The sequence below is a fragment of the Chelon labrosus genome, assembly GCF_963514085.1.
Source record: "Chelon labrosus genome assembly, chromosome: 11".
NCBI lineage: Eukaryota > Metazoa > Chordata > Actinopteri > Mugiliformes > Mugilidae > Chelon > Chelon labrosus.
Window position 1 is genome coordinate 9,641,416 of NC_140344.1, and position 22,951 is coordinate 9,664,366.

General features: G+C 42.1%; 1 protein-coding gene across 2 annotated transcripts in view; it reads right to left on the minus strand.

Annotated features, from left to right (window-relative positions):
* Nucleotides 1-22,951, minus strand: part of kcnq1.2 (potassium voltage-gated channel, KQT-like subfamily, member 1.2) — a 174,287-nt gene that overhangs the window by 43,581 nt on the left and 107,755 nt on the right. For both annotated transcript variants that reach the window (XM_084555080.1, XM_084555079.1), the window contains 4 exons: nucleotides 9,796-9,871; nucleotides 8,779-8,873; nucleotides 8,018-8,058; nucleotides 7,057-7,118 (listed from right to left, as the gene is read on the minus strand). In XM_084555080.1, the coding sequence (XP_084411206.1) occupies nucleotides 7,057-7,118; nucleotides 8,018-8,058; nucleotides 8,779-8,873; nucleotides 9,796-9,871 (274 nt within the window). The remainder of the gene's footprint in view (nucleotides 1-7,056; nucleotides 7,119-8,017; nucleotides 8,059-8,778; nucleotides 8,874-9,795; nucleotides 9,872-22,951) is intronic.

Consider the following 22,951-nt stretch of genomic DNA (forward strand, 5'->3'; position numbering starts at 1 on the left):
ATCACAGGCACATTTGTATCTGTACCAAAGAAGTATTGGGGTTTAAAGCCCACCCTTTTGCTAGGTATTGCTTAATCATCCGCACTTATCCCCTGAGAGGAAAATGTGCCAGATCCAGAAAGCACGCCACACATGCAGAATTATACATATGCACATACTGCCCATTATATGTTCCCCAGGTACCAGCTCAACTTAACAGCAGCGACATTTACACTCGCGGCCTCTGGAGTCATTTACACAGCTTGGCATTATTCACAGCTGGTTTACTGTTCCATGCAGTAGACTGATTTAATAGCACTCAAAAGTAGGGTGGCACCAGGGCTGCTTAGCACTGTGTATTAGCAAGACTGCAGGTCCCAATAAAACACAGACCCCTGTTTCATGAACTGTACATTGACCCCTTTATAACCTCCTTAAATAAACTCACACCTCTGCGCTGATAATGAACTGGTCCATGTAGGAGTATATTAGTGGTCAGGTCCAACCAAACGTAGCGGGGGCATTTGGCCAAGACAATAAAATATATGTGCAAATAATATATCCCAGGGCCCTGCGAATGTTGGGCAATTAAAATGGAAATGTAGCATGGGTATTTACAGCCAATGAGAAAGCCCACAGTGGGTGCTTCAGAGATGCAGACAGAAACTGGAGGGGGGGGGGCGGGGGCAGCTGACAAGAGACGGTGGTAGTGTACAACATGATTTAGATACTGTGAGTGAGACTACAGACCTATAATCCCGAAGGCACAAAGACAGAGGAAAGAAGAAGGGGCAAGCTGTGGGAACGAGAGACCAACAGCCACAGGAAAAGAGTGTGACAGCGGGCAAAAAACAGGGAGTGAGAGCAAAGGAGTGATAGAGAGACACAAAAGCAGAGAGAGATAGGAAGAGAGAGACTGTGAGATGGAGAGCAAGCAGCCAGACATGCAGGCAGACTGTCCGTCTCTGGTTTGTGGGAATGCGGTAAAGACACAGTAGTAGGCAGGGTCCCGGCTCTGAAATTAGAGAGTGGCGCTAAGAGAAGGGAGCCAGAGCCAAAGGCCGTCTGGGAGCTGCCATGGGCTGCATCCCCAGCGCACTGCCGAAACATGATTTACTGCTGGGCTGCACTACAAACAGCACACTGCTCCTAGCGCGCTATCTAGTGCACAGCAGCACACCACCCGTTGCATGCTATCGAGTTCACAAAGCTATAAAGATACCACATCAACGGTGGGAAGTGTCGACAGGAGAAAGACCAGTTCAGCTTGGAAAAGCAGGGAGGTGAAGCGAGTGAAAGGCTGCTGGATCTGGGATATGGTCAAAAACAGTGTGTTAAACAACCATAATTAGTGCTGGCACGTTGCGTAAGGTATCACGAGGAAGATCAAATGCAATACTGGATATTTATTATTGTGCAAACCACTGTACAGAAGTTTGCAATCCTATGAGAAACAGTTTTACAGCTCTTCAGAGTTATCATGATGAAGTCATTTCTTTGTGTGTCTTGTGAGATTAGCAGTAGAATTACGTTGTTATTCTACCTGGAACGTGTACCTGCAGATAATCAATTAGCCAATATGGCACTATAGCATATCAGCACTGTGTTGTCATTAAAACGAATGAAGAGGTTGTTTTTTTGAGTACTCATGTCATTTTGAACATTTCCCCTCCAAGACGAATACAACTGTCCCTCCAGTGTCTTATTGCTATCCAACCACGTGTGCACAGATGCGTCTTTTCTGAACAAAGCTGTACAATCAGAGCTAAGACATCTGTGCAGGACAAATTTGAAAGAAGTAGATGTAATCAGAGACTGAAAACAGGAGGGACTGCTAGGTTGTTGTGTTCTGCATCTATCACAAGCCAAGTCCAGACATGCAGGGAGATTCTGTACGCGCCTGTCTGCAGCACCGGGCAGTCAGAGTACGGACACTGCACCGAAGCTCTGTGTTCCAGGATTTCTGTGTGTGCATGCGCTTCCTTTGCCAAGTTTCCTCTCTTTGTTTAGACCGGTCCGGTCAGTCTGGCTCCCCGCTGAGCACGCTGCAGCCAAATACACACATATTTCAAAACAAGGCCCAACAACAGACAGGGAACTCTCAGGGCAGAGAGGTGCTGGGAATAGGAGCAAAGGGGAGTTTAGAGAAAGACAAAGTGGTGTCCATACGGGAAAACAGAAAGAGAGGGGGAACAGTGAACAACATAGAGACTGTTAGACAAGGGGAGGTGGAAAGGCAGCACACTGGTGAGTCTTGCTAGTAAAACGAATGAATAGAGTCTGAATGAATGGAAACTACTATGTGACCATGCTTAATGAGGTGTAATTCTACTGGGTATACATTTGATAATAATTAATTCATTAAGGAATAATATTTTAATCTGCACTGTTAATCAAACTCGGGTATAAAAGACAAAAAAAAGACATGGTTGGACTTTACAAAAACACTATACCAGCAGTGAGTGTTTTTTTGGAGCATGTGGTGTAGGAAAACAGTTAAATTAAAGAGTCAGTAAAACAAAACCCTTCCTTAAAATTCACTTGAGAAAGACACAAGGTCAACGGGAATTTCATCATACTTGTAAGCACAGACAATTAAAAAAATCTAACATGCTGTTCCTCTTATAAACATAACACTTGGTTTCAGCTGAAAATACATGTTTTCTCTAGTCTGTGACTCCTATGGATTCATTCTGTTGTGATTGATTTTTGTAGAGAAAACAAGAGCACTGCAGGCACTAAAACAGAATAACTCTTCCTGTTGATGTGGGCTAAACTTGTAGCAGCCAGCATCCAGAGCTGAGGGAAACACGACTGGATACAATAGATTTATTGATGCACACACTGCAAATCATTAATGGATTTAAGGCATGAAATCCACTCCCTCTCGCTGCTCTCCCCTCCAGCCGCTCGCTCTCCGACACATACCGCCGAAGATATAATGAAGCTGTTGAGAGCCGAGCTGAGCCATCGCTGGGTGGATTTTGCGTGTGTGTGTGCGCGACTGCATTTGTATATTTATGTGTTCCTGGATATCCACTTGTATTTTTGTATATGGTCTAAGGTTTAAATACGTATATATGTATGCATGTGTGTTTACAGTACCAGACCCCTGTCTCTAAATCCCTGCATTGGCTCTGGATCGGACCAGTCTAAACACACACACACACTCATGCACACACACACAAATGCCTGCCCCCCTCAGAGCCATGCTTTTAGAGACGTGGGGCCCTAAATGCCTTACAGATGGACTCCGAACAAACACAACACTCTGTCTCGGCCCTCAAGTATTCCCAGTATTTGGCCTTGCTGTAATTTACAACATACTTACCTAATTGAGACGCTATTAAGGTCAGAGCACAGATTCTTCTGCGTGCGCCTCGTGCTAATGCTCATAATATAAGCGTGACATACACGGGGCAGCACATTTGCCCTAATATAGCGGGTGAAGTTAACCGCAGAGTGAGTGTGATATGTGGTCCATGTAGTGGATTTAGAGCAACACAAATAATGAGTGATGTTTTGAGCAGAGACATGTCTGTGCAGGCCTCGGGGGCCCATTAGAGGGTGTTTCCCCCTCGAGACACCGCTGGTGGTTTTACACCCACAGATTCAGACTGAATAATGCTTTGATGACTAAATTATGCTGAACTAAATGTTGAAGATGAAGTGAATAATTACTTTCTTTGTGATGAAAGCTGATTATTTTTTTCTATTTAAGTAAGATGGCAGTGTAATAATTTGCAAATTTAAAATTGAGACACATGCATATTCACCACAGGCAAAATGTGAATGAATGAGGAAAAAAATACATCAGTCATCATACTATAGGGCTTACACACATAGGTCATCAAATAGTTTATCAGTTTATATCAAATGAAATCCTTAAAAAATATGTTAGGAAACTAATTTATGACTGACCAGCTGATCATGCCACAGAATAAAAAAAGACTTTTACGAGTTTAAGGTACATTAGTGTGGGCAAATATTTTTTCAACCTTGTGAAAAGTTTTTCACATTGCACAAAACAAATTTCACTTCCCTACATAATTAAAGGCCACTGCCTCCAGCTCTGCACACTAATTTCAGTTTTAAGTTGCTGGGTCGCTCCGGGCTGCAGCACACTTCACAATATTGTTAAATCGGATCTGAACTAAAAAAGCAAGAGCTTGTTTTTCAGACAGACATTTACAGGCTATGCGAAAGCATACCGTTGTAATTTCCCTGCCCCTTTCTGTCTATTGCTACGAGAAAAAATCCCATTCCTATAAAACTGGGAGAGATTTACCACAAGCCATGGGCTGACTTCATCCTAAAGCATGCAGCGAGCTCCCGCCTGAAAGGCCACGCTGAAGCCCAGAGACACTGGCCACTGTTTGAGCTTGTCATTTGGGTATTTTTCATCGAGTGTGCCTGACAGAAAGATAACACACTGTCACAGAGTGCCATCCATCTTCGTTTCCTAGTCACTCCTGGAGAATTCAATCTTGAGAGTGTGGGGTTAGACACATTGGTGATTAATCAACTCTACGCTCATGTGTGTGCGAGTGTATGTGTGTTGACCTATACGTGTCTTTGTCTGTGTGTGATAAATCACTGTCTAACCCTGTACAGGACGGACAATGCCTTAGCCCCCTTCAGCCTGCTGAAGATAAATTAATCTACAAGTGATGTGCTGACAATACTTGGACAGGAAAATTATTCTATCTCACTTACTCAGCTGCAGCGTAAAGAGCAGTGAGAGTGGTAGATGCCGGGTGTTTTACAGGGGAAAGAGGAGTACAAAGTGGGAATTTGTCAAAAACAAAAAAAAAAAAAGCTGGAACCCAACCAAGAGTGAGTATTAAGAAAGGCATGGGAACACACTGTGCACACGCAAACATTAGGGTACAGAGTTCATAAATAATACCTTGGAGCTGTCGGGAAAGATCCTGTTCAGAAGTGATTCAACTGTGACACTTGGGGTTTGTTTTGCATGTGATTAGGTTTACTATTATGAGCTACGAGAAAGAGGTGGCGCAACTCAGAAATTACACAACGTCATGAAATACATGCAGTCATGCGAGACAAAATAGAGTGACAGCGCCGCAGATCCTTTCTGGTCCAAACAACTTTCAGTGGAAAAGTGAATGATAAAACAACAAACATTTTGTAGCTAATCTCATGGTACAACTCCTTACATGCAACGAAGGTGAAGGGATTTAGTTTGAATACTTTATGTTAAGTATCACAATCAGAATTATGAGAATCAGAGTTCCCTGATGAAAATGGGGCAGTAGCCCAAAAGAAATGCATCTGTTACTACCAAGATCATACAGCATGCAATATATGACTGACATATTCAGTTTATCAGTGGACAATAATATCTGTGAAGCACTAGTAGAGCTTTAGTGGTGCAGGCCTTTGAAGAAGGACCAGTGAATGTACCAAGTAACAAGGGTCATCGGGTTCATCCACCTGCTGCCCGAGGAAAATAGGAAGGCTCATTTTCCATATAACAGGTGTGCTGGGCAGCAGGATACATCAAAACAAGAAATTCACACGACCAGGAAGGACAGACGGGTAAGGGGGGCGGGTACTGAGCTGAGGAAAATAGTAATTATTAAGGATTGGTGGCTTCATTACAAGTATGGCAGGTTTCTGCTGCTACTTTACTGTTTCACTTTTGTGGGAATGGATCAAGGGAACGCTTACTAGTCCCAGTTTGTTTAGGAGGAAAAGCTGCTTGCATCAATAAGGTTTCACTCTTTCCCCAATTACACCCTTCTCAGTTTAATTTTGCCTTTATGTCAAAGCAGAGTGTGGACAAGGAAGGAGTGACACAGAGAAAAGAGAGAGACTAAAAGAGAAAGAGAGTGTCATAGGGTCATAGGTAGGGGAGGCACTTGTGAAAACAGGTTTATGTTTCCAATCAGGAGATTGTGATCACAACATGCAGCCCAAAGCAAATGGGCTGTAACTCAATCTCTGAGGGAGGTCTTCAGGCTCAGAGTGTACATTGGTTCAAGATCATTACTCCTCTCTCTATAACAAAGGGCTCTGAGAACAGCTAATGCTTGTAAACATTAGGGAACAGCGGTGTTGATGAGCGCACAGAGAAGGTAAGGTAAATGTTAAGGCAAGTGGGGGAAATCCTGAGCTGGCTGGCTTGAATAGAAAATAAGTGGAGGCTGAATGCATTGTTCTACTGTACAAGCGTGGTTTTCATGTGAGAAGAACTTGAGCAAAAGGTTAGTTTTTCATTCAAAACACTGGTTTCATGAAATTAAAAATATGCCATATCGCCTGAGCAAATTTCCAGACCTTTCCAAATCCACAAACATAATTTCACTTTCTAGTAATTCTACCATTTGGAAAAACAGATGTAACCACACACCAAAATGAACACCCTATGATTTGTGCAGAAAAAGACATAGTGGGAGACAGATAAGAAAGCAGACACCTTTGCAATCCAACTGGTACAACCACCCCTTCGGGGGAAATGTCTGTCATGCTATCACACGGGCATCAGGGCTGGTATTACGCTGGCATGAAGTTGTGCCAATAGGACACGCCTAGTCACACCCGGAGGCTTCACTACACAGCTGTTGCCTATTGGCTGTGCCTCACTGCATAAAGGCTTTTCTCTTTAACTCCATAATGCCTTCAGTACTCCAATATTACGGAAACATAAACATCCAAGAGTTGTCACCAAGCGAATGGTCTATGACTAAAGGGAGACAGAAGGGCTGCCATGGAAAATCCTAAAAATTAGTTGGGTAAAAAAATAAAACAGAATGAACATAAAACTTGTGTAGAGCATAAACACAATACTGGATAGATGCTGATATGGCAGAGATCAGAAGGAAGTGCATGTTTTGAACATATGGACCGAACCCTGCCACAACGGCGGTCATCCAAAGATTCCACCACGAGCACATCTGATAACAGAGGCAGTGGCTGGCAGAGTCACATTCAGACACACAGCAACACACAGCTAGGCAGTCACACACAAGTCTGCTTATGAACACCATGGTTAATCTAATCAGTTTATCTCTCTTACTCACAGTCAAAACACACAAACTGGAGTGTGCCTACCTTATCTTCTAGCCTGATCAGCCGTGCCCCGATCGTCGGGTATTCCTTGTCTTCCCCTTTTCCTAGGAAATAAAAAAGGAAAATGTATAAATATGAACACACACATACAAAACCTTTCATAATACAACAATTCTGATGACAATAATTCACTAGCATTTTCTTGGTGGCAATTACAAAGACACAAAAACAGATGTAGAAAACTGTATTTGTGTCACGCTGTGTTAAATCAGTGTATGACAACATCCACATTGCAAACATAACATCCAGAGCCCTCGAGAGTCAAGATTCCTAGTGAAATCAATCATTCACTTATGTTCTGCTGCTGTTTTGACACGAGTCACAGTGGCAGTTTACAGTCTCCTGTTCTAATATACGTAATATAAACAATTAATGCATGCCAGAAAGATATATGTAAGCAAATACTAAATAGTGCTGGAGATGTTTAGACTAAATCTGAATCTAAATATGCCATTAAGTTTGACTTTATTCATTCAGCCTGACATCTTGTTCACATTAACCAATTCCATGTTGGGAAGCGGAGCTATTTTATATTGCTGCATCCAGTGAGTAGTATGTGACGTTTTCGTCTTCCCCGGTTTTATTTTTAGCAGACATGGAAGCTGTGGTACTAGTTGCCTGAAGCAGTTAACATTTTAAATGATCAAAGAAATGTGTCTGTTTTAAAGTGGCCTGACAGAAACGTACACAAGCTTGCTAATACATGCCCCCCGGCACAGTGGCACAAGCAGGATGCACAAATTCACATATTCATAAACATGTAAACACGTATGCAAACATACGAACGTCCAAACAGAGACATATGCAAACACCCGAGGGACCTCTGTACCTCTCGTATTTAGTCTGGCATGACATGCGTACGTGTGAGCCATAAACACAGTGATGGAGTGAGGAGTGATGGTTGTCTATCACATGCAAACCGTTGTGTTTTCTGCGTATTTACCTGGAAGAAACATTCCTGGTTTCCCCAGGGTGCCGTCCAGCCTGGGGGAAAAAGCAGAGAATGGTAAAAACACTCGCCTGATACACAGGAGATACAGTTAGGTAAACAGCACTTTATCACAAATCAGGAAAACTAAATATTCTGCATGTATATTTACCACAAATTTCAGGAAAACCTGTCATGCAAGTTTTAACAGAATGAATAAGTGAACGCTCAGTTCTTACTGAGATGTAAAGCGCTGAAAATAAACAATGAAACTCGAAACTCACTTGCACATGTGGACTGTCAAATTAACAAATGAACTCAAGCAGGGGACGTATTTGAATACAGCATGCACTGCAAAGCATTCTCCTCTTTTGACTGATTTGTATCATGTCCTTAATTGTCTTTTATTTAAATAATGACCAAAAAAATGTCAGATATCTGACATTTTCTGTTACTTTACAATGAACTTCAAGTATACTGGTAAAATACTGGTGTAATACTTCAGAATTCATCCACACGCACTTGGATAACATCTAAACTATATAATTACCAACACAAAATGAAATAAAGTGAAAATTTTCTTCAAAGCTTAAGTGTGGCATAGTGTGCTAGATGAGGCAGGTATGAGACAACATGGCCAAATGAAGATTGAATATTTAACTTGATCCACTTTTGTTGTTAAGAAAGTTTTGTGTTTGGATTCCTGTCTGGTCTCTACAGTAATGGTGTCAAAAATAGCAACAGCAAGAAGAAAGACCATTCAACAAAGACGAGACCTTCTCTGGAGCTCCTTGATGCGGACCATCATGTTGAGGTGACCCTGGGAATACTGCTCGATCACGTCTCGCACATCATAGGGCTTCCGCGCTTGCTGTGGATGCACGCATGCACACACAAAAAAGACACGCACACACACACACACACACACGGTGGGACACAAAAGCCATTGTCAACCACAGCCTCTGTTGCTTGGTCCCCAAAAACATCCCCAACCCCCTTGGGTGCAAAGGGTTCATTGTTAACTCAATGTTAGTGTGTGTGAGTGCGCGCGCATGAGTGCATGGTCATGTAGAAAGCAATCGTGTTAAGGTCCTTTCACAGCTTTGTTTAGTGTGACGTTGATACAAGGAGAATCAGAGAGAACCCAGTGAACTCTTTAGGGTATCCTTGGTACACACAGAGTATAGGCTCTGCAGCTGAAATCACTTAGGCCATAATTGAAAACATATAGAGCACTTGGAAACAGTATGAATCTAGGAACCATTCTACAAAACATGAAGCATGGATATGATGTTTAAACTACCTTAAACATTATGTTTTTTTTTAACTAAAGTACTTTATTGCTCCTTTTTTCATTGAATTCTGCTGACTTCACTCCAACACGAGGCCTGCGGTGTGTACAAGTGTATTTTTGCAAGTGTGTGTTCTCGTGTGGGCAGTACAGTAAGTGAATTCCTACTGTAACCCCAGAGACAGGTTAGTAGATTTCCCATGATACTACGCCTGAACTGAAGAGAAGACAAAGACATGCAGGTGCAAGTTTCAGGCATTTACACACAACCACGCACGTACACACTCATGCACAGCGGCGCTGCAGCTGATGTATGCCCTCGAGGCTCCCCCTCCTCTTCCTGTATAACTCCCCCCACACACACACACACACACCAACACACACACACACACACACACACACACTTCTCTCACTCTCAATCTGTCTTTCTCTTCATCTGTCACCCCTCCTTTGCTGTCTTAAACTCTGTAGCGTTTCTCTCTGAGGGTTTCCCTTTTCTTACCTGAAATTTCCTCCTGGCCACGAAGTACTGCATTCTGCGGAGAACTTTTACCGCCGATCGCTGGGCGTGTGACAACCTGTAACAATAAAAGGATATTTATGTAGGTTAAAAAGAATACAGTGACATACTAACAGTTGTTTCCTTGTTGTAAATGTGAACTGTCTTGTTTTTGACAAGCAGCAAAAAAAAAAAAAAAAAAAAAAAAAAAAAGACTAAGCAGGCTGCATGCTCAGAGCACGGCCCAGTCTAATTGGCCCTTGGTGTATTTAAGGCTCAGTGGAAAAAGATCACACCGTGCAACAGCAAAACACATTGGTTACATATGCATTCACAGAGACTAAAAAAAAAACCTATAACTGTATTTGTCAACACACATTAACCCACTCTCTCTTTCAGTGCTTTCCTTTTCGGTCACCACTGTGAATCTGCACACTTGCGCGAAGTGAAAGAGAAGAAAACCAGACACGGTTTGCATTAAAAGAAGTCCCAAAACGCAAGTCCCTCAGCTCAAAGCAGCACATCTGTGTCAACACAAAGGAGAGCCCACTGTTATGGAGCTTAACACTGAAACACAAACCACTGGATGCAAACAACACACACAAACTCATACTTGCATAGCGTAGTCACTGTATGGCATGCACTTGTGTTTGTTTTTTCAAGGAGGCACTCTGCGTGCTGTGCTCTGCTGTGCACTGGTGCTCGTTTGGTTTACTTGTCAGTGTATCCTGAAACACGCTCTTAGATGTTCCATGTGTGAAAACAGCACATTTAGTTGGGTGAAAATAGATGGAAAACACAGACTGCGATGTTGTCGAGTGAGTGATTGAAAACACACAAATACTGATTGGAGAAACAGAAGGGCAAGTACAAATAAGTGTAATGACCCAGGATTGTGTCTCTCAACCTAGTACAGGTACAGGCAGTGACCATGTTTGCAGACCCTCAAACAATTTATGAGTTAAGTCAAATTTGAGAACTTCAGAAAAAGGATAGTATTTTATTTTTAAGTGCCATCATATTTATTACGCAAAAATATTTGGTGAATTGGAATGTGAGAGCAAAAGACTCTCACACACACACAGTGTTCTGCAACATGTTTCCGCCCACACCGCAGTTACCGGTAATTGAGCCAGCCCATCTGAATATTTGAAGGAGTTTACAAGTCAGCAACACTGGCCACTAATTTGAAATGACACATTTACTTGAAGCATCCCAGCAGTCTTGGGAAATATCTGCAAGTGATTGATGATCACAAGAAATCATTAACAAAGGGTAGGACCTTGAGCCAACAGCCTTGGCGTTTAAAAGTAATCTCTTTCTGTGATTGATGGGTGCTTTGTGTGGATGGGTAAGAGGAGGTCCTAGTCTAGAGCACAGGAGAAGCAGCAAATGTGAGCTCGTTTATTTTCATTTGTGTGACTTTGAGCTCGTTCTTGGGAAGTGTGAACGCGGACCACAACGCCTACTCGTGATATTTATGAAAAACAAATGCAAATGTTGTCTCCAAATACCATCATTTTTAAGCCAAAACAAACCATTTATACCAACTCCTTTTGAATCGTGTGACATTTGAATGTCTGCACTTTCCTGTGAATCACTCTGAAATGTAAACTCTGTAAAGTTTTGTTCAAGATCTAATCTTCAAAGTGTCTGTGGATGCGCTGAAGACTAAGCACAATCAGTTACAGGCGCCAAAAGGGCAGAGGCGCAAGCGCAAAAGGGAGGGTTTGGTACGGTACAGCAGTGTTTTCCCTTTAATACAGCCGCGAACCAGCCCTGCTTGTTAGAGTTTCCATGATTTAAGTTGCTGAAAAACACGCTTACAAATGTACAGTTACAGACATGATTCCTGCATAAAATTAGGAAACACAACCATGCTACAATATTATCCATCAGTACAGAAATTAAATTTAATGGAGGACTCTTATTCTCTACCCTGTTTCTTGTGCCCCCTTCTTTCCGTCTTCTATTCCATATACAGTATGTCTCTGAGACAGGTGACCTTTCAGCCATCTGTTGGTATCAGAGACATCAAAGTTAAGCTGGTAAACTGGAGGATGGTGTGTGCGTCCGGTGTCTGATGAGAAGTTGGATTAACAGGAAACCGACGTCATCAGACTGTTGCTGGAGGGGTTCAAGGGGAAAAAAAGTGGGCATGGAAAACAATCAGGTGCAACTAGAAATGCGAACACCAATAGTTAGATGGTGTTCACGCTTTCACGCACATGGAAAACACAAATGTAGTTTCATAACGCACTGGATGTTTAGGTTTTACTCCTGGCTACAGATAGAGCACAGGTCCTCTCCACTGAAACGGTCTTCCAACAGCAAAAGAATAACTCCATTCTTATTCAAAGCCAGTGTTTGGTGAGGGTTAGGTGTGTGTGTGCGCTGTTTTGAACACATCTCTCAAGCTACGTCCCAGTCAGAGCAGACATACCCATGCACAAAAACACACACACACTTGACACACAGAAACGCATACCCTCCAACTTCCCCCTCCCCAAACAAGGGCCTTTGTGGAGTCAACAAGTCGCTCTGAGGTCTTAATTAGGCAGAGGGACAACAAAAGGACTTAACAGACAATGCGTTGACATGGGACCATAAAACATGAACATCAAAGTCTGTCCGGCTGCTGGCTTTTTTCCTGCCCTCCACGCCAGGCCTGCCCAAGCTATAGGAGGAAATGCACACAAACAATACCAAACATAAAGAGCATGAGGCCCTGTTTTAGAAAAAAGAAAAAAAAAAAAAAAGCCCCTTTACTCTCCTTCGTCGATGAGGAGAAGGATGTGATTTTTTTTCTCTTCTGTGTGACTCGGAGGTTCAGGCATAATTGGGAAAGAAAACACATGTAGGAAACAAAAAACATGTGCGGTTTTGATCGGTGTACAACTGTATCCCGCTCCCTCCTTGCCCTCCTCCCGTTTCCTGCATTTGACACAAATGCACACACATGTTCAGTGGGTAAGTGTGATAAAAGAATAACACGAAGGGTTTTTGTCCAACACCAACCCCCTCTCCACTCCATTAAACATTTGGCACACAGAAACCGAAGGAATGCAATTCCTACATCTCTCTGCTGACGCTGCCTTTCAAACACTTGCTGGCTCTGACTCTGCTTCTTACTCATCCCCTTCTGCCTTCGCTTGTCTTTTCCTGTCTTCACGTTTAATTTTCATCTATGCAGATGATTTGATACAGTGTGTATCCTGGGGACTCCTCTTGAGGTAGCAAAGCTCAGATCTCACCCAAGACGACTTCAATATTATTTCCATTGTCTTGCGCTACATGATTCATTCTTCTGGGAAAGCTGGTTGTGTGTATTTCAGTTCTAAGGATTAACTCCTAGTTCTTCTCAACAGACTCACTATTCTTCATTAGGTCAACAGCAGAAGTCATGTAAGAGCTATAGTAGCTGGAGTTATGAACTAGGCCTGACCCTCTCTTGAAAAGCTGTGACAGATTTAGCCCCATGACTCCCCTGGACCCTTCTCTCTTAATAAGTTTTCTCCTTTTTCATTTTCAGATGGTCACTTTGGAGACCTCCGAGTTGTCAATGGCAACTCTCCCTCATCCCCCAGCACCCCAGGTCTTTCTTTGGCAGGGGACCGTCAAATATCCTGTGCTTCCATGGTGCGCAGCAATAACCTTGGAGTCAGTCGGGAGAAAGAAGCCTTAGACTTCAATGTGCTATGGTCAGGGCCCAGCAAGACTGCTGGCCTATGTGTGTGTGTCTGCATCTGTGTGTGTATGTGTGTGTGAGATAAGCTTTATGACTGGTGCTTTGGTCCATCAAAGAGATGTGCTCTTTTTCTGTTCTCCTCAAAAACAGACATCCCTTTATCATATCTTGGAAGGATAAGATGACTACATTCTTTCAAAAATGTTTGATCTAAAAGTGATGGCATGCCAGAGGGTGCCGTGGTAGGAATTACAAGAGCACACAGCTAAGACACAATATCATAACAGTCAAGTTTTACCATTAAATGAGAATTTTAAATGAATCGGCCTGTAGATGAGTGTGAAAAATACATGTACCCAGTGTTTAGTAAAAAAACGAAACTGCATCATAGCCATTATCAGGTTAGGAAAATGACAGGCTTTTTTTTCCCTTTGATTGTTGGAGAAGTACCCTGTTCGTTGCGTGTTCGCACTGCAGGAAGTCGAAAGAGTTCTTATACCAGAGTTCTTATAATTCAGTTTATTCTGCCTCCTTTAGAGGAGGTACTTTCCAAGTACTTTCCAAGGAACCTTTAGTGACGTAAGTATTGAATGCAGCATCACTAAGTGCGTATAAAAAACCTGTGCAAACTTTGTTAAAACGTTGTATAACCATGCATAGGACAGCTCTTAGCCTGTATGTAATGCAAACAAAACAGAAAGTCCTAGAAAATATGTAGTTCTTAGGAGAGCTCCCCAGTAGGTAGTTACCCTCTGAGCAGGGGTGGGCAAACTTTTTGGCTCAAGGTCCGCACTGGGTTTTAAAGTCTGACAGACAGGCCGGGCCAGTAGCATTATATTATTTTATAATAGGCATTTCATGGTATATAGTGTATATATATCAGTGAAGGCCATCTGCTATATTAGAATGCATTTTTTTTTCACTGATGTACCTAATGAAGTGGCTGGTGCGTGTATATGTATATTTCAACTAAAACTGCTTCAGAGCTGCTTCTTCATTTAGCTTCATTTTCATATGGTTCGTGCAATCTGATTAAAGTCTGGGGACTAAATAACACGGAATGCCCCCTGCCTCAATGGGAACTACCTGCCCTACTGCCCCTCTCTTAATCCCCATTAGTTCTAACTAATGGGGAGAGATGCTTTGCGGGAGCAATAGGGCAAAATGGGACACAAGCACAGCGTTGTCTGAGATGTGCAAATATATTTCCGATTCGTTATGAGACCACGGTGGAGCAAATTAGACTCAGGCAGGCCGCCAGAGTTTATACATCGAATGGGAAACCCTGGGTCGTTATAAATGCTTGCTGGGCCAGATTAAACAGCCGGCGCGCCGTAGTGCCCACCACTGCTTTAGAGAGTACCAGAACTGTTTGGTCCAAAAGCACTTCTTGATTTTAAACCTCTTTTTTTATTTATTTATTTTATTTTTTTGTCTGCAACTATAATAAAGTATACTATAAAGTAAACTATACTACAACTATTTAATAGGCCAAATTATTTTGTTGCATGAGTGAATCCCTTTTTTTGTCATTGCATGTCAACATACAAGGAAATTCACTACTTCTGTTATATTAACAAGTGCACACACACACACACACACACTAAAAAAGAGACATATAACTGTAATAAATAAATTAAAAATAAATAAAAACTATGAAAATATATAAGCCTATGAACAAATGACAAGTACTATCACATTTACATGAGCGACACTGATTACTTGTCTGTGCTTCACTCTCCCCAAACTTTTTGTCTTGTTCTGTGGGGGCTTTTTTTTTTTTTTAATCAAAAGTTTGTTTGAGTCTTGCTGCGGTTACTTCCATCTTTGGGTTCAACTTGACTCATTCACAACCTGAGTCTGAAAAAAACAAAAAAAACAACCAACTGCCGTACAGAAAGACACAGCTGGATAAATCCGGCTTCTGATACAATAGTTTCGCCCTCCTCTTTCCCATGTGTGTGCTCCAGTTATTTTCATGCCCCCCACCGCCCCCCATTCCCAGATCAATAGACACTGATCAAGACATGCTGGAGACAATAGCGGCAACCAAGCCACATCAAAGCCCAGTGCCCATTAAAAGCTGATGACAAAGAGAGAACAGAAAAAGCAAGCCACGTTTGATGTGTGTGGCCGCAGAGACAGAGAGAGAGAGAGAGAGAGAGAGACTGTAAATTTTGCTATTGTCCTTAACCCCTGCATTTCCGTGATAAATACACAATGCAGCATACACTTTTTTTGTTGTTTAACAGTGTTCAAAGAAAATAAAGCCTTGGTTGAGAAGGCGATCTTTTGAATATTGTGGCGATGTATCCTTTGGATTTCCATTATTAGATACGTTATTGTGTGGAATATAGTCTGATCTCTCTCACAGTCACCACATACTGTACACCTAAAAGTACGTGTGAATTAAAAGTCTCCTTCCTTTAAGCTTATGAAAGAATCCCGCCAGTGAAAACAGCTCGTCTGGAGAGATGGTCGACATCCTGGTGACCTCGGAAAAGTCCCACCCGTGTTTAATGTTAATGACACCAAATCTCGCAACCTGTCATTATTGGAGGAGAACAGAAACAGTCACAACTCTTTCCCACCACACGGAGAGTAGATTGGAGAGGAGCGTACTTCTAACAAGTAGACTAATGACTGGTGAACTCTTCTTGACACGACTCGAACTGCCAAATTATCTAAAGATTTGGGTGAGGAGGTTTCCAGTTAGACAGCCAAGGAAATTTAAAAGTACTGCCGTGGGAAAATGCCTTGAAGAAATGGTATGAAGGCCACAAGGAACAAAGACTGTAATATAGATATATAATATACATTACTGGTTTCAGTAGTTAGTTAGTAAGACTTTTGCCCACACTGTACATCAACTTTGCATGCCAGCGACAAGTAGGTTGAATATAAAATCTGTTTTGTTTTTTTCCTGTATATTGAACTTACTGATTTGATACATCTATAAATCCTACAGTGGGCATGTTGACTTAAGATATGATCCTAAAAAGAGAGCTGTAAAAAAAAGAGTCTGGGACAATGGCTAACTCCTAGATGTGACCAAACTAATTCAGGGTCTCAGGGTTAATGTTCCAGGCCTAAGGTGTAGCCTAAAGAGAAGGATGTGGCGGCAACTATTCTTCAAAGAGATCCTAATTAGAGAGCTGGATAGTTTGGGGGTTAATGACCCCCTCTTTTCTACCAGACCTTGTTCTGGTCTAAATGTCTAGCCTAAGGTGTGTCAGTAATGTGGGCATTCATGTTGGAGAGAATATCAGGGTAATGGGTTTCTTTTCAGAGGGCCTTTCCCCATTAGGCTCTGGTGATGCCTATTCATGGATGGCATGCTAATTGGTTAGTCAGTCGGTCTGCCCCTTCAGTTCCGGCTGAAATGTCTCAACAACATCCATCGAGGACCATCATTGGGTCAAAGAGTTTTGGTTCACACAGCAGTTAGGGTGCTGACATGGTTTGTAAATTAATAAAGAACTGCGTAGTAGCAAACCACCAGTAATATTTGTCATTTCATGACACATATTAAGCAATCTGCCCCCACTGTTTTCTGTTTAACCGCACAGACAAGCAGCTTTTTAACATACATCATCAGTGGCGGACAAGAGTTGACTAGATAACCAGCTGGGTTACACCACGGTTCTATTTCCCAGTGTCAACACGTGTCAACTTCCAAGAAACACTTTGGTGACTCTGGAAATAGGATTTTGAAATACTTTGCAGTAAGAAAAAAACTAAAGCAAAAGGTTATATGAATGTGGATAAGAAAATAGTTGGAGAGATTGAGTCACTGCGTCTATTCTTTAGTCAGAAGTGTAGATGAGATTTTAACTGTCAGTTTCCTGTCTGTCTAACGGTAGTGCCCTAGGTAACATTACCTTTAAGAGCTAGAACGATTGTCATTGCTTGACAACACCGTCAGATGCTACATGTCCTTGTAGACTCAACTATCAAACTGGCTCTTCATCCAGATTTTAAACACTACACATTTGATATTAATTGGGTTGACCCCAAAAAGTCTGCAAGCGATTTGGGAGGTTTACAAGAGGATCTCTAAACCCGTAACGTTCTGGGCTGCACATTGGTTTTAAGCAAGGGATGAATCAAGGAATAAAATGCCGAAAACTCTTGTAGTCTGAGAACAGCTTCAGCCACACGCAAAAACCCATGTGCGCCAGTATTTAATGAAAGCAAACAGCACATGATGTATGTAGACATACATAGTAATGCATGGACAGCCATCAATTTCCCAGTCCCTCCATGTTTAGAGCGACATTCTTGAAATAATGTGTGTGTGTGTGTGTGTGCGCGTGCATGTGTGTGTACGTCATGAAGACAGGAGGGCGATTGGGTTTCTTCAATGGGGGAGGAGGGAGTGAGGTGGTGAAGAAGGATTTATAATTCATGGCCTAATAGGATTTGTTGCTATTTAGCAGGATTAGGCATGTTAAAGAAAGAATCTATTTATTGCTGCCAGTCGGGGGGTCCCCTTGCCTGGGTGGGGTGGGGAGATTTTTGAGGGGGGAGAGTAGTGAGGTGAGGTCCAGGGGGGGTTGCGTAGGCCCTTGAATCATTTTCTGGGATAACCCCTGGCACTAAAGGCCCAGAAACTCCAAACCCACCCCTCCTGTCCACTTTGAGTCCCCCTACTGCCACAATCTTTGGATTAAATTGTCTGTTTCTTTGGTAATCCAAGTACAGTGGTTACTCATGCCAACACACATGGTCATTCATGTGTGTTTTTGAGTGGATGTGTATCTCCAGGGACAATTAGCAACACCTTGGCCTCATGGGCTTGCTGGAGGTAGCAGCCACAGGCCTGTCTGGCTTAATCCTGGCTATGGACCCAGAGAAGAAGAAGAAGAAGAGAGAGAGGGAGAGGAGATGGAGAAGCAGATGGAAGGGAAGAGATGGAGGGTGACCCATGGGCCTTCTTAGCTAAGGGGCTTCCCTTTCATAAGCCAATGGGTTTAGATTATAAAACCGAGCTTCTTTTCAAAAGAGCATAATTCTTTCATTCATGTGTGGTTGGGGCTACAGTGGGGGGGCTGACTGACATTAAAGACTGGTGTTTAATTAGGCTTTTCTGTGCTGGTTAGCCTTTTTGTTCCTTTTTTCAGCTATGGGAGGCCAACCAGGCTGCTGTAATGGTCAATGTTCATTGTTGTAGATGTTTGTGTTTCTGTATGAGAGACAGAAAGTGAAAGAATGTGGAGAACCAACATTTATTACCTTCCACTAATTCACACAGCATATATTCTTTGCAAACATGGTGAACACTTCAAAGATGCATTAACATCGTGAGGTTGTGTTTCTGTTAGCATTCACTCTGATACAGGGTTGCGTTTGTGCATGAGAGACAGAGAGATGTACTTACCAGCATACACGTCCAAACATGGAGAGAGAAAAACCGATAGGTATCTCCTGCGTTTAAAATTATTGATTTCTTTCCTCAAGAGACAAAGAGAGACAAAGATGCTGACATTGAGAACTTAAAGTACTTCATCACTACAAATCTGAAGATTAGGGGCCCACGTCTTCAAGACTGGTAGAAGCCATATGTCTACTCAAGTAAATACATATCGGCCATATTCACCGGGCTCAAATGAAAACAGAGGGAAACTAGAACTGTATAACTTTTGAATAACCACAACGGCAGCTTTGTTAAGGGAGGATTTCAGATGGAGGATATGGTTGAAAGGCAAGGCCAAACACAGAGCCGCAAGCTTCTTTCAAAACAAGGAGAGGAAATTAGTGGAAAAAGGTCAGCTAATGAACAACCACATCAGAATTTTTGGTTTGGTTTTCATGTATTTGCACAATGATACAAGATAAGAATAAATGAAAACAGACAAACAAAATGAAAACAGACAAACAAAATAATAATCTGTACAGTTAATACACTGTTCTTTAGCCCCACTCATTTCTTTCGATACTTTATTAACTCATTAAAAGTATATTACAAATAAATCCAATTCCTGTACATCAGCATACAAAGTTAAAAAAAAATGCAAAACAGGGACTAAGTAAAAGACAAAGATACAATAGAAAAATTGTTTAAACACTGACAGAGACAGAGAGAGAAGGGTGAAGCGGTGGAGGGAGTAGAAGTGGTAACAGTAGTAAGTCGTAATGGACAGTAGGGATTTATGGCAGCAGATGAGGCTGAGAATGTCTTGGCAGACTTGCTTTAATAGCTTCCGCTCCTGGTCCACCGTTCAATTAGCGCACTGCCTCTGTCTCCAGGTCTGTCCCTGCCTGGACTGTAATTACACCAGCAGTCCAAACACACAAGCAGACAGAGAGGCAGTCAGGCGGACAGACAGGAAAGCTGAGAAAGGCTGAATGGGCTTGTATCACTGGCACTAGTACTTCTTCATAACTCACTCTCCACTCAATATGCCAGCATATCAGTGTTCTGTCCTCTAACTTGGTCTCTTAGTGGTTTATTGCTTATAGAGTGTGGATATTAAATTTTATGGCGGACTTTAGTTTTAAAGCTCTCCCCCAGAAATTTGTTAAGACAGAAGATATGTTTCTTCCACAGGAACTTTCTCCTGGGACTGGGAACCTCTGGGGTGTATTTCTACTGCAAGGACCCGAGTCTAAATTAAGTTCCTAGGAAATTACTTTAGACCCCAGAAAGTCCCTGTTCAGGGATACTAGTCGCCTGATCAGGGATATAAGTTCTTTAACAAGAACCAGTGGAGGAACTTTGGGGGTGTGGCTTGCAGCACTGAACACTTCTGATTGGCTAAGTACTGCCAGCATTTTATTTCCTAAACAGTTTTAAAAGTTCAGTACTACTGCTCGTCTCTTTCACAGTGTTAACTCAATGGCCCCATTTTCAAAGCAGTAAATCACCATCGACAGCAGCACGGCTGGAAAGTCCTCTATGCTTACCGTTCTTTGCAGTGTTGTGCAATAATGATGCCTGACCATCACTTTATATGGTGTTATTAATGCTCTATTGTCTTCTCCATTAACTGCCACCTACTGGACTGGAGCCGAGTAGGTTGTTTAGACTACACTGGAAATGCTGACAGCCAATGGACTACAGGAAGATTTTAGTTCCATAAAAAAGTTCCTAATGGTCTAAATTATTTCATTTTGGCTACTTTCGGTGGAAACACAACTATAAAGAAGCATTATGTGTTTAAGAATTATTTCTGTCTCGTATGGTTTTAGGTCTCAGTATGTATATATTGTTCGTTTAAAATGTTTGACGTCTAGTTTCCCTACTGAACATTAAATTCTCAGTTATATTAAACTGAGGCTTAAAGCGAGCACAGAGAAACCTTTCCCCTCAGCAGATGAATCTCAAAAGAGACTTGTAGTGTCAAACTGTGTATAAATAGTGAATGAGGACTTTAGCTATTTGGCTGTTATTACTGATAAGAAGTGGTGTTGGGTATGTAAAATACACTCTTAATGCAGTGGAAAGGCTCAGAAGCCATTGACTTTAGACTTGTAGTAGTGTATTCTTCCACTATTTCTTTTACTATTTGTTTTTACAGCAGCAAAGTTCCCCACAGGAATTTCTGTTTTTTTCTTTGAGTAGTTACATTAACCTAATCTGGTCAAATAGTCAAGGGTCAATTTTAAGCTTTGGCAGGGTAAGCAGAGCACAGTGTGGTGTTGTGTGACTGGAACAAATGATAGTCCATATCAGGTCTTGTTTATGCACATAGAGAACAAGGGAGCAAACTGAGGAACACTGTTACATTTTAAAAGGCTGACTATGGGCTACGATCCCATCTCTCCGAGTGTGTAAGCAGTCCAGGTCAGGAACTGCTCCATGCTTGCTGCTATAGTGGGATCAGATGACTGTACACTAAGAGTTCATGGGCCCAGGAGGAGGTGAAAGATGATCAGAGGGCTCAGTGGGTGCAGCAGGGTCTATGATTGGTCAAATTGACCTTCCTAATGTTCTCTGGTGAGATGAGATGTGAGAGGGGAGTGTGTCAGGATGAATTATGTCCCTGTACCACAGCTCTTAAGCTCCTTGAAAAATTACAGGCTTTTGGTTCCACACTTTTTTGGGGAGGCCCGCTCTGTTTTGAGAGGTATTTAAATGCTTTTGGACAGCTGTTTCAACAACATTTGAATACGGTTTGAGGCCTAGGGCAGCGCTCTTATCTAAAATGTTATCACGCAGTAAATCATGATCATGTTTTTTATGGTTGCGTGTTGACTGAATACACTGATCAGCCACAACATTATGACCGCTGACAGGAAAACTAAATAACATTGACCATCTTGTGACAATACAATGTTCTGCTGGGAAACTTTTGGACCTGGCATGTTGTTGTTACTTAGTCATGTACCATCCACCCCCACCCCATAGTAATGACACAGCAGCAGGATGCAGCCTGACACAGGCACACATACAAAAACGGCTTAGGAACAACTCAAAAAACATGAAAAACAGGACAAGGTGTTGATCTGGCCTCCAAATTCACTAGATCTCAAACTGATCTAGTATCTGTGGGATGGAGCAAGCCTGAGTTTTCATGTGGTTATACAACAGTGAGCAGCCAGACAAGTTGATCTGAGGTTGTTTGTCCAAAAAACTAATTAGTGTGGGAGAGCGAAACAATAGTCAGAATATTGGGGACAAAGCCAAAAACATGAGCTCTGCCAGCCCCCAAAACAGGACACAGTGAACTTGGTGTCCAATTTATAAACCCAGAAGGTAAAACTAAATCTCAAATCAAAATAAAAGCTTCAGAACAAATATGCCATAATGCAAAACCCCCTGGAAGTAATGATATGTTTAACAATCCAGCATGTTTAAGAAATGATTTAAACCCTGTGGATGTTGATTGTAAGTTTAGGGCAAAATCTTAGAGCACAAACATGAGACAGATACAGGCGATCTGGTAATGATAATAACCAAGATATAACAACACTGACCTAATAAGGCGTTGCAGTCTGCAAGCCAGCGTAATGAATATGATGAAATATGAGTTCCAACGCAACTCCACACTGACAGACATGAAAAACACGTGCTGGCTCAGTGCCCAGAGCATTAAATGACAGGCTGAAGTTCAGAGGGATTTATTTGTCATAATACTCAACTAGCATGAGATCAGCTGATATCTGTCAACATGCTTCACCTAACATTTCTGTGATACAACACTGAACGACTGTGTGAGCCATGTTTAGATCAAACTGAAAAACTTGAAGACCAAAGGGGAAGAATAAAGAGACACTAATGCACAAATAAGAAAATTAAGAAGAAGAAGAAGGGCGGTATTCATCCTGTTTTCAAAGAGCTCAGTTATGAGGATGGTTATCTGAATTGATGCGCTGGGAACAGGACGCAAAGCCATAATTGGATTCTTGTCCCTGGCCAATTTTTCAGAGCAAATTATCAACGCATGGGTTGGAACGCTGGAACCACACTGTGGAGGTGGGAACATCGGGAGCTTTGAGGAGGCAGCGTGACACGTTAACAGAATCGTT